The sequence below is a fragment of the Macrobrachium rosenbergii genome, chromosome 22 (genome assembly GCF_040412425.1).
Source record: "Macrobrachium rosenbergii isolate ZJJX-2024 chromosome 22, ASM4041242v1, whole genome shotgun sequence".
NCBI lineage: Eukaryota > Metazoa > Arthropoda > Malacostraca > Decapoda > Palaemonidae > Macrobrachium > Macrobrachium rosenbergii.
The window spans coordinates 41,911,509-41,928,569 of NC_089762.1; the positions used below are offsets into that span (position 1 = coordinate 41,911,509).

A 17,061-nucleotide genomic window follows, 5' to 3' on the forward strand; every position below is an offset into this window, starting at 1 on the left:
TGATGATATGAACTTCGCAGTAACAAATAAAACCCATTACTTTATCCTGTGGCCTTTAAAATGAGAGGTATGAAAATCATTTGTAGCACTTACACATCTGACATTAAGGGGAAGATAGAAACTTCATACTGAATATCTGGAAGTATCCAAACAAGCAACATATTTGATTGAAGTCAAAGCCCTCCAGCAGTACAAATGAGCTGGATAGTGTTGTAATAGGGTTTGTGTCAGCTCAGAGATGGAAAAAGGCAGTACAAGCAGTTTTGAATGAGATTTGCTAAAGTGACATCTAAATTTTTGCAAAATATTCTTATGAATTTTAGTTCTGAAAAGTTCATGTTTGGGTATTGATGGTAAATGTTTACTGCCTATATGAAATTAAAAGTCATATTTGTAAGGTTAGTTGTAGCATAGCATTTAATATTGAAAAGTGATAACCTTTGAAGTGGAATGTGAAATTCATAATGTAATTTAATTTCTTGTTTTCTTTCAATTAGCCATTAGTTGACGTCATGAAGCATGTTGAAAAGGGATATCGTATGGAAGCACCCGATAGTTGTCCACCCGAAGTGTATCAGTTGATGAAAGAGGTAAGTAACATGGTTAATTTAGTCATTTGTTCATAAATTGCCATAATTTGTTTTGAGTTGTCATTTTAATAGGAACATTAGCACTTGTATCGCAATTTTTAGCAATAAAAGTGTAAAAGATGATTGAGATTGTGGCTACCTTTTTTGGCTTATCAAGTCTCTATCACATTGATAGCTAATGCAGAACCAGTTTTAGTAAAAGGAATTTCCTATTTCAAGAGGAAAAAAAGTGTATGATAGCTTGTACTAGTTGTTTGCATTTGTGAATTCCCCAGATGATTTGAGTAGTACATTATGTGTTCTGAAATATTACCACTAGAGTGTAAGAAGGATGTAAATTCACTTGCTGTGAGATTGTGTTTTGATTTTGACCAGATAAAGAAACCTAACAAGTTTCTTATATATGACATCCAAACAATGAAACTAATTCATTTGCAACTTCTAGTACCTTAATTGTGATGCCAGTTTTAATAGCCACAAATCAGTCAGTCAGTGTAGCACCTTGAAAAGCAGCATGTTTCCTCAAATTTGCTTTTAATTTATTTCATTGCCACAGACTAAAGTCATCCATTTATTTTTCAGGCTTGGGATCTGAATTGCGAGATACGGCCCACATTCCATGAAGCGTGTAAACGGCTATCACATCTTCAACAGCTAACTTCAGAATGACCTAGTTTGGGAGCTTAAATGACATTTTAATGGTGCCAATGCTAGATCGTGCTAGCTTCAAATATGTGCAGTGCTGACTATGTCCAAATGAATATTGAATTTTTACCGTGTTGTACAATGTCAGATGGAAATTGTATGTGGAGTGAACATTTAAGTGGACTTCATATCAGTGAGAAGTACACGTTTGTGCTCTTACACATTGTGCAAGATGACAAAGTTACATGGTGTATCAGTACACTTAAACCAGTCAGGTATTAAACCCAGGACACCTGAGCCTGTTGTCCCTCCAGACTGATTCAAGGTAGTGTTAGCTACATGACATTTTAGTCCTTTTTTATTTTTTTTCAGAAATGATTATTTTAGTCAACTTTTCATAGAGTGAGAGTGAAAGTATTTGCGTCAGTTTTTGTAAAGGCCTCTTTGCTTAAGGAGATGGTGCAAGATTATTCTCTCCTAATAGCTTTACGTAGCTGTGAAACAAAATGGTGAGCAGTGGTGGTAATTGATGTGTGTGGATATCATTCATGTTCCTGTGTAGTGTAAAGCCGAGTATTTTATTGACATGCGTGTGTCTTCATTTTTGTATTTTTTGATTTATGTGAATAGTTGGACAATGTGCTTTCTGGTCTCTTACAATGTTAGGTGTCTTGACAGGTTTCAGTATTTTGTGCAAGGCCTGAAACTAAGGTTTGCTAAAATCCTTGTCTAAACAACCAATGTCTTTAATTAGTACGTAATTAAAATAAATTTAAGGGGGGTTAAAATATAGTACAGTATTTCAGAGAAAAGTATTGCAGACTAATTATTTCTAAAAGGTATTGGAGCATCTAACTTGCAATATAAATATAAGTATTGTAGGAGTGATGTACAAGTATTACAGGTACTGAGTATTAACCAGATTTACTTCAGTTCTTAGTATTTCATAAAATTTAATTTGGTTCAAGTAATCTGTGCTTTGTATAGAAGAGAAAAAATGGTCTACTTTTATTTCAACTATCCACTGATTGTTTCAAGTGATATTTCCTCTGATGCCGTATGATGACTTTACCACACAGTATTCATAAATTATGGAGGAGGGGAATTACACAGAATATTACTGTACAGTACTGTGCTAGGCAAATTATATCTGGTATTCTTTTTTTGTTGTTTATTGCTGTAATTCTCTTTTGTCCCCATGCAGTATTGACTTGTTTCCACAACAGTTACCAAGGATGTACTGTCAATGTTAATTTTCCATTTGAGTCATTGAAAAAAAAGGAGTAGGTATAAGAGGAAGGAATCTTGACAGTAACTTTTGAGAGGAATGAAATGGTTTATCTCGAGTCCGCTCGTGGTCATTGATGGGACTCTATTTATGAAATAGTGACCACTGTGCTATTAGTATAAGCAACTCATTTCTTTGTTTCTTTTGAGTGCATTTTTATTATCATATGTATACAAAATCTGTTGGTGTGTATATCGCAAGTGAAATCTGGCTGATGAAGTATTAGGAGCAACTGATTGTTATAATAAAGAGTTCTTGCATAGATGACTAGAATTACCTGTTCATGAATTATTTATATTTTTGATATGTAAAGAAAAATGCGGAGTTGACTTCTATGAGGTTTAACATTTTGCATTTATATCCTCATTCTGTAAATGTCAAGTAGGTGTGAAATGTTTTATGATTAATATATTACGAAACTATTAATGTGATTAAGGGAAATTATAATTTGCTGGATAAAACAGAATTGTTCAGCTTTTAATTTATACAGTATATACAGTATATAAATATATATGTATGTTATGGGAGCCTTCTCATCCAGTATTTTCCAGTGCTCAAGAGAATCAGATACAGTACTGTACAGAGTTTGAGAATGGTAAGTCCCAGGTCAGCTTTTTCAGTGAAGGTTTTTGGCTGATGTTCATAATTTTCATTTCATCGTTACTTGTATTTTGTTTGTGTTACCTCTTTTCTCATTTGTTGAAATGTATATGCCGAGTAGTACTGCAAATTCAATGATTTTGTGCTAAAGCTTTGTGATTGGATTAATTGCTGCAAGACACCTCTTTCGACAGAAATAATGTCTTACCTTTGCTGAATTGTGATGACCTGTTTTCTTCCATAGGGGAAGATTACAGTTATACATAGTGATGGGATGATTGTGAATCTTTTTACGAAGGGTTTTATAAATATTGCATTGTATACAAACGCTGGATTGGTAAGATACCAATAAAGTGCTATAACTAGTGGTGTACTGGTCATTAGGTTAAGCCCAGATGTATTTGTAGTACAAGAAAAATAAACAATAGAACCAGGCTTTCGAAAACAGGCAATCAATTTGACTTGAATTGGCTTGAAATTAAGAAGTAATTAGGCAGTATCAGTACTTTTAGATATTTAAAAAGAAAGCAACATTTAAATTAACTTCAAAAAGTTACGCTGTCTCATTGTTTTATAAATGGAAAATAAAACATTTACATTTTCATTTTTGTTTTTCATTCCTGAAGTAATGACGGTTGTCATAATGTAAATGGAAATGGGATGCATGCTTTTTGTGTTTTAGAAGACAAAAGGGAGCCACCAGAATTGCCATCATGTTTGATAACAAAAAGTTGGTAAAGCTTGCATGAGGATGCAACTCCATTGGTTACAGGTGAGAATTAAAAGTTTGGACACCATTCTTTTTGCATACCACTTTCTGTTATTGAGTATTTCAAAAGGAAAATCATTATTATTGTTTTTGTCTCAGAATTTCCAGTGTTGGATTGGACTTCAGTTGAGTTTTCTCTTCTACTGTCCTGTGTTCTGTGCAACTCCTGTGTCTAGGACCATTTTTTATTAGTTTTTTTTTTTTTTTTTTAAGACTTACAGTATAAGTTCATTTACACCAGAAACGATTATGATTTGTTCTTTCACTGACATTTATATCCGCTGCATTCTTTCCAGTCAAAACTTATCTAGTAATCTTGAAAATTCAGTTTATGACTTGAAAATAATACTTATTTTGCACAAGGGTCTATAAGCTATAGTTGATTAAAGTTTGCCGTAAGAAGGATTACAAAACAATGAAAATAGTAGACAGTACCGTAATATGAAATGCATGTGATGAAATCAAAAAGGTTATCCTGTTTGATAAGGCTGAACGCCATAGGACAAATTACCTGTAAAAATCCCATTTTTCTTAAGATTAAAAACATTAATATAAACACACAGTAAATAATTTGAATTTTAAAATATCTTGATGAAACAAAATAAAACAAATCGGATACAAACGATCCGAGGTTTTTGGCGTATTCTCTAGACCCTGGCTCTAGAACGATATCGTAAAAAAAAAGTGATGATGGGGAACCGTTAAAACTGCTTAGATTTAAAACACTGTGAAGAATTTTCGGTCAAAAAGACAAATGGCACCTACAGTATATCACAATGCAGAACCACAGTGAAGCTGACAACGTCGTCGTTGGCTGCTCAACAAGAATTGGCTTCCCTGTCGAAGAAAATTGCACCGTATTCTCGTAGTTTGTGCGGTACCGAAAGTTACGTCAGCTAACCGCTGAGTGCTTTGACGTAAGGGTGCGTAGTCTTTTGTTTCTGCGGAGCAGTATTCTTTCTGTTCTCGCCAGAGCTGATCTAACCAGCAATGTCCTCTCTAACTCTTGTTTCCCTGCTTTGTGTGTTCAGTCAAGAGGTTTTCGGCAGAGAAGTGTGTTTTACTGTGCCTAATTTGGTAAGTCGTACTGTATATTAGTTAACCGGGGTTAGAGGAAACAGATTGTCATATTGAGTGAGATATTAACAGCTAAAATCATTTGTATTGATTGGAAGGTGCCTGCTGTGCGGATTGACCAACATACTATTGGTCATAGCTAGTCTATATAGCATTTCTACCAGAAATTTATAAGTGGTTTTAATTTGGGAAAATTATTAGGCTCGGAACCCATGATTCTTAAGGAACGTACCGTGAATGTTTAGTAGGGAACTGTGAATATGTCTGCACGAAATGCTTGAACGATGGAACAATTTGAAAACAAAATGGGGAACTTAACCCTTCTAATTTTAAAATGTAAGTTAGAGAATAAGATGAAGGAAGGTAAAGGGGAGGAGAAACTCCTAAGTGAAGAGAACTCTCCTCCCCACCAGGAAGGACGCTCCATCGTATGTGAGGTTAGGCAGGGATGTGGTCTATGCTTTGATTTTGTAAAGTACAAACTCAGTTTCTTAATGACTTGCCAGAGGTGAACTCTCTCTAGATTGTTGTTTTATTGTCGGAATATTTAATCAAAGTATTTTTTCTCATTCAGACGTATGAGGTTTGTAACATCTTCCCATGGGAGAGGTCATGTAAATGACCACTAGAAGTGGTTAGGGATCAATTAGAGGAAATGTACAGCTATGAGCACTTATAAAATATCATAGCAATGCTCAAGTTTGTAGGTTACAAGGTTCTTGTAACTGCTTAGTAAAGTCAAGGCTTTTAAATTTTCTCTAAACGTTTACTAAGTTATGGTTGCTTTGTAAAAATTAATTCAGGTTTTGATATGTACTGTTAACAGGGTCGGTAGGCTATTGGTCACTTAGGGCTGTACATAGACACTTTCAGTTAGCTGGGAGACTTTAGTTAGCTCGAGGTGCATCTAGGACATTAGTTAACTTAAGGTGTTGCATCTGGGACTGGTTAGGTGGCATTCAGGTAGCTTAAAACAAATTTGCAATAGGCAGCCCATACTCATTTTTCAGAGTTTAAGCCGCTTGCCGGTCACCCGAGAAAGTTTTGGCAGAACACATGATAAGTGAAATTTTAGACGAATCATTACTGACTAATTAATCACACAGGACTATCTAGACAGTTTCTTTAACTGCAGAGGTAATACCAACACCTGAAAGGTTGTCGTAAGTAAGGTATGTTTAGGGTGTCTTGAATTATTGGGTGACCGCCCTATAGTCCGAAGGTCCGAAAGTCAGAAGGCCCGATAGTCCGACGGACTGTAATCAGCCCCCCACCCCTCCATAGCTAATACGGCAAAATTGTAACCACTAAACACCCATAAAAATACCAACATAACGTACCCTAGGGGTGTTTACTGGTTACAATTTTGCCGTATTAGCCATGGAGGCGGGGGATTAATCAGGCGGGGGTGGGGGACGCTTGCCTCGGAATGCCGGCTTAGACCTACGACTATCGGACCTTCGGACTATCGGGCCTGAGGGAACCTGAATCATTGCTTGTGTAAACAGGAATAAGTTCAAGGAAAGAAAAAGGAGGCGGAAACTTTTTCGGTGAACTGAGGACCTCTCCCTTCCAGGTAGGATGATACATCCTAGGTAAAGGTTAGGTTAGGATGTACGTTTTACCTGGGACTAATGATGAAGTTGCATACCATCACCTAAGTGACTGATACCTTGATTTTCAAGTGACTTTCTTAAGTTTCAAAGTGACTGACTTGTGAGTGCTGCATTTACTACGGATAGTTGTTTATAAACCTGAATAATGCCGAATGGAAAGTCTCAAATGCTCTCTGCCTTATTTTCACAAGTGGCGTTTTAACCTCTTCCTTTATCATGAGAGTACAGATAAATGAATTTGGTGCAGGCCTACTTTTAGTGACAGTTTAGATAGGACATGCATCTGTGAGTACATTATTTTAATATTATACCACAGAGAAAGTTGTAGGTTACAAAGTTCTTGTAGCAACTTAACCTGGGTTAGGGTTTGGGTTTGTTGAAAATGCAACCATGAGGGAACAAGGACCTTCCTGTTGTGAAATGTAAGGTTTGGGATAAGTTTAAAAGGAAGCTGTGTGTGCCCCGGCCTAACGACCGAATTGCATTCCATCATGACAGTGGTTGTTTTGACAGGTAATGGAATGTATAGTTTGCCAAGGATGGCTTAGATTGCAAACTCTTCAGAAATGATGGCTTAGGAAGTGCAGGGAGCCAGGATTTGGCTCCCCTGTGATAGCGTAGAGTCAGGTTATATCTCCCCTGTGATAGCTTAGAGAGTCAGGATGTAGCTCCCCCGTGATAGCTTAAAGAGTCAGGATGTAGCTACCTTGCGATAGCTTAAGAAGCTGCTTATTGCTGATTGAGTTTGGTGAATCAGCGTACAACTGATTTCAACGGCTTCCAGATTGCTTAGGGATTATATTGCTCGCCAGTGAGTTTTGGATGCATGCAAGGATGTACAGCTCCCCTGTGATAGTTCAGTGAGCTCATAACTGACATTTAACAGTTCACAGTTTTTTTTTGGGGCGGCCGCTCAGAATGAGTTAATGTATACAGTTCGTCCTTTAATTTTTTAGGTTGCTTGCAATATAGCCCCTGTCTCTTTAAACTGTTAGGGTTCAATCCAACTGTTGAAACTTTTTAATCTTACTTTTGATTGCTGATGCAGCTTAGGCCTCTTGCTTATTGCCTGTAAGCCCTTAGTAAGCTTTCGTTTGTAGATGCAAAACAAAATAGAGAAGCATTCTTGACATTGCTTAAAAATGATAAAAACACACTTCCTTGAACTCTTAGTAGACTATCGTTTATGGATAACCGCTGGTAGAGGAGAATATATAAAGCTATAATGGAAATAGAAAAATATTGCTTTTCGGAAATTATACAGATAAAATTTACGTTTAGTTTTGCTTCCGATTGCTGATAGAAATTTTGGATTCTTTAGTTCAATTGCTGTGACCAGCTGGTCTAAACGCATTACATTTAGGAAATATTCATACTAAGCGACTTCATCTCAGATTTTTTTTTTTTTTCTAACTAACTTATAACTCATTCTTGGAGGTAGGAAATCTTAAGAATCCGAAAGAAACACTGTGAATCTAGGTTGGTGATGGTTGACAACCCAAACAGTGGTTAGATAACGGTAAATCTGGTTTAGGGTGAGTTACGTCGTCACTGTGGGTGAAACCTTGCTATGTTAACGAGGCGACTTCGTAGTTAATTCGGTATTGTTTGATGAGCGAAGGTAAGCACGATTACCGTTGCTCTATTTACAATATGTAAAACCCCGAATCTTGCATTACATTTTTACATTTGGCAGCAAATTATTGCAAAACTTCAAAATGTGGTTATGGTCGTTTGCAGTGTTATTTTATGTTTTTGTATATTCTAGTATTTTAAAATTTCTCATTAAAACATCCAGATAAACCTGATAAATTTGCTTTTTTATATTCTAGTATTGTATTTCTCATTGGAAGATTTCAGATAGGACTGTGTGATATGTGGAACAAGGAAAATTTATACAATGCATACTCGGTTACATTTACAGTACACTATTGAATGTTGCTTTAACCATCTGCTGTGGCATATTTTGCAACACTCACACATCTTATTGGTTTGTGTTTGGGATGTAAGGTTAATTTTAGATAACTTTTTCAGGTGACCGAACTTCACATAACCTATATCTTACTGCGCCTTCATTTGGAAAGAGATAACCCATCATTCATTAGGTATGTCCATTTCACTAGTTTGAGAGTTCTTGACTCTTACATTCACAAAAGACTAACTTCTTTTTATTGCAGAGAGAGAGAAACAACAACTTGCAAGCTTTGGTGAAGATTTGCTTTTAGTTTTCTTATGCTGGATGTTTTTTCAGGTTTTTAAATGAATATATTTTTGGAGAGGTATCCAATTGCTGTGTGCAGTCTTTTTCTATGAAAGTTGATGAGGTCCACCATCTCCAATTGCTGTGTAACTGAAATCAGTCTTAAATAATTTTCTATGATTGATTTCAATGATGTAAATTGTTCGAAGTATGCATCCCACATCCAGTGGCCCGCTGCCGTTTTTAAATTCCTGTATTAAAAGTATTCCACTATATATTGCAATATTCCCCCTGGTAAATGGGTACACTAGAGCTTGGTCTTAAAGGTTGGGAATTCTGTGCTAAATTTCATCAGCAGCTTGCTTTCAGGAGTCTGCAGTTGCTTATGGCTAACAAATTTTGTCGTGTCTGAAAATGAACTACATGACACTTGCGTGAACATATATCAGAATTTAGGTTAAATTGAAATTCCTTATATTACTTAGATTTTATTTATGCAATTTTAAATTAATTATTGTATTTTAAACATCATCGATTTTAGTTTATAATTGAAAGACAACGTGAGATATGTCACAATTTTAAAGGTAAACGTAATAACAAGATGACGCCAGTTCCCATTATGCTGAAGAAAGACGACAAAAAAAAAAAAGGTCTGCTGAAAATATGGCAGTCAAAGAAGACCAGATTTAGAGACACGTGTGTTCCTTTGCAACAGCTGAAGGGCGACTAAAACAAGACTTAACCTTAGTATTCCTCCATCAACTCCTGCAAACGACGAAGATTGAACTGAAGGATTCTACTGTTCTTCCAGCAACTATGCTGAAGAAACCGACTGATGTTCTTCCAACAAAAAAAAGGCGAGGAAGACTGAATGAATGATTCTACTGTTCTTCCAGCAACATATGAAAGACGGCTTTAGAGACACGGGGACTGTGTTCCTTTGCAACAGCTGAAGAACGATGAATACTCGGCTGAAGGACGACGTAGACTGGAGTGAAGGATTCTAGTATTCTTACAGCAACTGCTGAACGGCAACGAAGACAACCGAAGGACTCTGATGTTCTTCCAGCAACTGCCGAAAGACGACGAAGACGAGTGAAAGATTCTGCTGTTCTTCCAGCAACTGCCTAAAGACAGACTGGAGTGAAGGATTCTGCTGTTCTTCCAACAACTCATGAAAACCGACGAAGACTCAATCGAAGGACTCTGGTGTTCTTTCAGCAACCAGGATCTGGGAAAAAACGATGAATGTTTTAGCAACTGCTGAAGGACGACGATGACTAGACTGAAAGATTTTAGGATTCTTCCACGGAAAGAATCGACAAGGCAGAGATGAGCAGACAGATTCTGATATTCTTGCAGTCCAGCAACTGCAACGAAAGGACTGGTAGCCGTAGACTAGAGGACTGAGGAACCTTCAGTTTTTCCAGCAACTCATGAAAGACACTGACTGGCCTACTCTGAAGACTTTGCATCTAGTGTCGAAGATGGACGAGGCTGTCTTTGAACTGTTTTTTCACAACCTCTGCTGAAGGATGATGAGGACTGGACTGGTCGAAGTATTATTGTAGCCAGTACTGAAAACCGACGACCAAGGGAATCAGACTTGAGTGTTCTTCTAACCATTGTTGAACGTTAGTGAGGACTGGGTTGATGGATTTGAAGTGTTCTTCCAGCTTCTATTTAGGGATGGTGTGGTGTTCTTCCAGCCACAGCTGAAAGACATCGATAGAAACAAAACCACAAACCAGTGATAATGATGTGGGATGTTGGTTATTCATACAGAAAACGCTTATTACTGAAGTAGATTACGACTGCTGTCGCAATGAGTGGGAGGTATCACCCACAAAACACTCGTCGTGTGTGGTTGAGCATAACTCTCACGGTGGCTGCCGACAATGAATACTGCTGTTTCGTTGCCATGGGAACAACTGAAGATTCATTTGACACCGAGGTGTTTATAGAAGAGATGCGAAATTTACCATGCATTTGGGACCCAAAACACCCTCTTCCTATGACGTCTCCTTCTTCGACGTAATAACATCATCATCCATAGCAGAACTGCTTCAAAATCCATGTCGATACTAGCTTGAATGCCTTGCGTCCGTCTGTGTTATAACGGACTTCAATCGACCATTATACAGTGGTTCCTTTCAGGCGACAGTAAAACCACTCAATAACTGCAGAATAGCAGCAAACGTGTGGTACGTTTAGTGGTGTGTGTTCTCTCTCACATGATGAATGTTCTTCCATTCTTTTGGAGGATGGCGAGTGTGAAATATTGTCCTAGAGCCAGTTGATGGAGGGGGGCTGTATTGGGAGAAGGACGACGAGGAGATTACTGGGAGCCCCATTCTGCATTGTAAAAAAATATTTTTGATCAGAAATAAATCAGTTATCCAACTTAATATTTATTAATAGTCCCAATTTTTTTAATAGCCCCAATTTTTTCCTAACACTCCACAATCAATCAGTTAAATTAGCGAAATTGCAGTTGAGTCCTAGACTGACAATTTTATTTGGCTAATCTTAAATGACATATGTTAAAAAAAAAAATGCGTTAATGAACGCCATTTTAGATTTTCATATTAAATGATTTTACTAATTATTATTTGTAAACTGAAATCAGACCAGTAGTATCACATTTACTTTTGGTGGTGGTGAAATTACAATAAACGAGCTACATTGAAGAAAGATTTTCCCGAATGAAATTTAAATCAACCATCATATGCAAGTAATTTATCATAGTACACAAACCATAGCAATAAGTATTTAGTAGAGCAAAGGTACCAACAAATTACTGGCACTGGAAATCATAAATATTTAGTAGATTTGAGCAAAGGTACCAACAGAAATTACTGAAATTGTTAAAGTCTCCCCAGTAGACCAGGGTTATTACCTCACTGAAAAGGTGCGAGGTTCTCCACAATGTGACCAAATTACAAAACGCAGAAGGATTGTCCCTCTTAAATGGAAGCAAGTAGGCTAATATGAAATAAATTTAAGTAAAAACTGCAGCAAATAATGATAAAAGTACGTTAGAACTAATGCAGTGACAAACTTTATTCTTAATCGACATACAACTCATATGTTTATCTGCTTGGACAATCACTGTCAGCTGCCCCGGAAGTTAACTACTAACCATTTTTTGTAAGGATTTGAACCTGTTCAAGTTTCCCGCTTTATGGAGAACGGACACTGAGCAGTGAATGCTCCATTGCCAGAAAGTTTAATGGGATGTCACTGACTCGGCCTGTTGGCTACACAGACAAATCTGAATGTAGACAATTTTTTGATGTCCCCATCTATAAGGCAGGTGGAATATGTTGAGGTGATCCATTTGACAAAGATTTGTATGATCTAATAGAAAGCCAGATTAACAGCCTGACATACTGCTAACCCCCCTCATCTCATGGATCTAGGTTTTGGTCAAAACAAGACACTCGCTGAATAAGTGGACCAAGCAGATGACTTTTCAAACAAATGTTTGTTCTATGCAGATAATAGAAATCTTTGTTCTTTCTTGAGCTTTCCTCAAAAGTGGAATGGCACTTAGAATTTTGGGTCAAGGCCAAGCGCTGGGACCTATGAATTCATTCAGCGATAAAAGAAATTTGGTCGTCCAAAGGTCTGAAGGATGTACCAGCAGAAAATCTCGCAGTTGCACTATGAAACAATTGTTAGGAGGGGGTGAAAAGTAAGATGGAAGAAAGAATATGAACAGAGGTACAGTAAAAGGCATGAAAAGGGTTACAGCTAGGAGCCGAATGGACGCTGCTTAGAACCTTAAGTATACTTTAGTTTTACCAAACTTTAAGTAATGCATCACCGCATGAGTTGCACTGACGCACTCGCTTCCCCCACTACGGAGTTCTCCAAAAGTGAAAGATTCAGTTTCAAACAAAAGGAAACATGTAACCCAGAATGATGATCCTCCAAGGTTACTAAAATACAGTCCTTCATTACTGAAGTAATGAAACCGATCACATTCCAATGTAAGTTTCTGCTTAAAATGACAAGTTCAGATGGCTGGAACAACTAAACAGGATATCCAGTTTTGTTCACTAGGAAAGTATTCGTCGGAAATGCAGAACCATAAAATAAGGATTTTTATTTACAGAAGAATTTTAAATGAATTCAAACATTCTGCTGGAATACAAAATTTGAACGTTTAACCATAATTTTCAAACTACCAGTCCCAAAAAGTTAAAATTACTGTAACCAAATTAAAGAAAAATATTTTACCGGAAAACATAAGTACAATATTTCAAAAATAGTTTCATTCTCCGCCAAGTGGGAAAAAATACACTCTAATTAATTGCCTAACAGGAAAGACTAGACTCTAGTTATTAGGTTAATTTTGTAAAATATTCCTTACCGTTTTCTAACAGGTGATCGTAAACGTTACACCCCATTTAAGATGATCAATCCATAACATTAACATTTAGGTTGTAAACGTTGTCGTCGAACCGATCACTCGAACAAACCTGCATGAATAAAAGAAACCATCTATTAGGCATATCAAATGATCATGACTGAAAATCGCGATTATAAGCACTAACTATACGTCTTGCGTTACACTATCTTGAATTTGCACACTATAGTATACAACTTTTTGTAGAGGGGAAGAATTCATGTAACCAGAACGTGTGTTTTACACTAGTGTACATACCCACAACACCCAAGTCACTTTTCAAAATACTACATACTCTAACATGGTAAACTGAGAACTGTAATGATTTTTTGCGAGGCAAAGTCAAACCTATGTAACAGATGTACAGAAACCATTATCGCATAAACCTTGTGGTATTCTGATTTTAACTTACTAAGAAAGTTCTTTTCCAAGGATACGAAGACCTCATAGATTTCAGACATTTCGTTCCTCTGTACAAAAGACTAAAAGGAATTCAAATGCGCCAGGGACCCTTTTATCATTTCTACAGTAATTCATCAGAGATGTCGGGTCCAGTCGTAACGATATAAAGGAAGAGTTACCAGAAACGTTGAACGAGCCAGATTTCTTGTACGTCACCCCACATAACAACGAAACAGTTGAATGCAACTCAAATCTCTTATAAAGTCCAAAATTTTTCCCATGCATCTGTAAACTTTCAATATAAATATTGATAAAATAATTCTTCCTTTAAACAAGTTAGACCTAGCAATACAATCTATTAAGTAACGACTTGAAAAGACTGTAGTGGACGACTTCTCAAGTGTACAATCAAAGATTTCAACTTTCTGGATAGTCTATACTGGGATAACTAACGTAAATCTGTTGAACTTGGAAGTATTCTTCAAGGATGCTTCTATAGGTCTCAAATTACTCAGTTTTGGTTCTGTATTGATTTAATCAATATTTGTGCACACTGAACTAGAACTAAGGACTCAGGTGGCTGTGAAACAGAACATTCACCAGACAATTCACACATCTATAAGGGCAGATCCTGTGTCTCCTGTGGGTCTGGGATACATAAATTGAATTTGTAAGGATTCCCAGTAAATTAATATTTACTTTCCATCAAGAGGCAGTGCTGGAGACATGCTGAATGTATTCTTTTTTTTTTAGACAAGGTTGACTGGCAACATCCAAACAATGTTTCTACATCAATATAATCCTAACTGAATAGAACTGTTTTACCATTAAGTTACCTCAGTCCAGTGACCTGTGTTCTAGTTACCTTGTCAGAGCACTGTGTAAGCAAAGAAATATGATAAACATTCTCCACACGAGTTCGGGACGATTAGACCGTAATAATTTTGGCCGGGAACCTGTTAGACCGTCACAACTTAGGTCATAAGTTTAGGCCGTAAGACATGGCGGAAGCTGGGACGCCGTGTTTAGCCAGTTTGGGATCAAACTATTATATACACCCATACGGCCGAAATGACCAGGGCTCCCTCCGCCCCAACACAACGCACTTTAAGAAAAACTAGACTCTTAAATAACATGGAAGTATTGGGGGTTGCTACTGCAATCGTAATGATACATCCTTTCTACAAAAGGCCTGCTGTTGGCTTATAGAAATTACCCCCACAAACTTCAAAGCTGGGTATTATAGTCTACCCAGCGTACTTGGTCAAATGAGGGTCTCGGGGTGGGGGTGAAAGAGCGATGCCAAATGTATTTTCCTCATTGTGCAAATATGGCTATTGAAGACTCCCTTTCGATTCTTTAAAATAAGGCTTTATTTAGAAACATCTCATTATAACTGAGGGCCGTTTTATGATGATAATTATTAGAAATAAAACATGAAAATATTAAAACAAATGTGACACCGCTTTCCTCACGTGCTGCCATAGAGTGGGTCCTGCGTTTACCCAAAGGCGATGGTGAGGGAAAATTATAGTTTTGAGTCAGTAGCCTTATAGTACCTATAACCCATTCCATTAAAGGACCTCTAGGTCAACACAAGGAGCAACGGATATCTCGCCAAAACGAAGCATCAGCCTCAAACAAATGAATAATAAATTAATGAACACTTTAATTCCTAAAGGTAGACCAATGTACCTTCAAGTAATAAAATAATAAAGCATAGGAAAACTATGGCATAAAATAATGAAAATAATAATTTAAAAATAAAAATCTTATTATACTTAGAGAGATTTAGAGAGAGAAAGAGAGATCAGAGACAAAGATTTTTCAAGTGACATTTGTGCAGTCGTGAAACAACCTCGACAAAAAAATGCAAGAAAAACCCAGAGAAACGAAAAAAAAACTCTACTGATTAAAAGAAGAAAACGAGCCTAATAATTACTGGAAGTGATGTGAAAAACAGCAGTCCAAAATTATTAATTGACATTTAAAGGAGGGAGAGTGTCACCTGGTGATAGTTTATATTTAAATTTCATTTAATTTCAGCTCACATATCTTTATGATAACGTTTCTAAAAGAGTTAGCGCTGAACTCAGTTATTTACAAGAGAAACAAAACCAGGAAATACCAAAGAGGATTATAACAGGTCAAGGTCTTAATAATGAAAGGGTATCCGCAATCCACGAGTTACCTTGTGACCAAGTACGCTAGGGAGACTATAGTTGGCCCCTGCAAAACACACTGACTACAACTTTTATGCAGATATTGAAATATAAAAACTGAAAAAAACCATTTACATCACTGGCATAAGGCCTTAGACCTACAGTAATTTATATCAGACCACAATTTACTGCACAAAAGCTAAAGTAATAATGACAGTAACGATGCAACAGCAGATATTTACTCTGACTTTAAGACTAGCAAAGTAGTTTATCGGACTCCAGTACTTGTATGTAGTTATTTAAATACTTGCTACAGATTTCAAAACATGAAGCAGCACACGAGGATATTTCATGTGAGGACTAAGTAGCCAAGTTCAAGTTACCAACACAATTAAGAACCATAGCGACTACGCCACGAAAGAGCGTAAAACTTTCAAATGAAGGCTGTCAAGATGATGTTAATAACCTATAGAATAATTTACAGTTACACTTTCCTAGCAAAAGCACACAGGACGGTATGTTCATGAAGGTTGCAATCTAACCATGAACCTTCTTGCTGTACCGAACACACCTTACAGCACGGTAAGAGGAAATTTATTTTTATCCCACATCGTCGGTCAAGAAAGCTACCTTTCAAATCCACTTAAATATCACAACAGCAACTAGAGCATCGTAAAATTTTCAGCACCCAGAAATTTCAACGCATACTGGTTACCTAAACATTAAACGACAAAGAACACTCACATTGATATCAATGTTCTTCCAAACTTCACTTAAATAATCGAAAATCTTCAATGCACCTTTCTCGACCAAGACCCAGTGTAAATTGAATTTGGATCTTCACCGTTGACGAACAAGGATAAAAAATTCAGGAAGTGATGTTTCCAGAAATGTCGTCTTAAAGTCCTTGGTCGACGATGGCGCCCTCTATGTTGTTGCCTGTGTTCTACTCCATTTTCTAGTACCATAGGCAGAAACCTTTGTGCCTGATGCTGTATAGCGAAATACTATGTATCATTCATGATATATGGCACTAATTTTACAAATCATAAGACACTAAAAAAAATAGATTGATAAAAATTCAGATATAATTTAGAATATAGACACAATACAATAGAAATAAATAAAATTTGAAATACAACCATGACATCATTAACTATAATACACAAGAAAAGTGTTTCATTTTGTTCTCATTTATAATAATAATAATAATAATAATAATAATAATAATAATAATAATAATAATAATACATGTAGTGTGTAACTAATGTTTGAAATCGGGTTACGGTAACGTTAAT

General features: G+C 36.6%; 1 protein-coding gene and 1 long non-coding RNA gene across 15 annotated transcripts in view; one reads left to right on the forward strand and one right to left on the reverse strand.

Annotated features, from left to right (window-relative positions):
• LOC136850794 (tyrosine-protein kinase CSK-like) overlaps positions 1-3,727 on the forward strand; it is a 280,335-nt gene extending 276,608 nt beyond the window's left edge. For all 14 annotated transcript variants that reach the window (XM_067124796.1, XM_067124804.1, XM_067124807.1 and 11 more), the window contains 2 exons: positions 498-590; positions 1,173-3,727. In XM_067124796.1, the coding sequence (XP_066980897.1) occupies positions 498-590; positions 1,173-1,259 (180 nt within the window). In that variant the 3' untranslated portion in view covers positions 1,260-3,727. The remainder of the gene's footprint in view (positions 1-497; positions 591-1,172) is intronic.
• A 5,532-nt stretch (positions 3,728-9,259) lies between these two features.
• LOC136850796 (uncharacterized) lies at positions 9,260-16,641 on the reverse strand. The gene is made up of 3 exons (XR_010856745.1): positions 16,508-16,641; positions 13,164-13,272; positions 9,260-11,140 (listed from the first exon to the last, which is right to left on the reverse strand). It is a non-coding gene; the product is annotated as an uncharacterized lncRNA (long non-coding RNA).
• Positions 16,642-17,061: the final 420 nt, after the last annotated feature.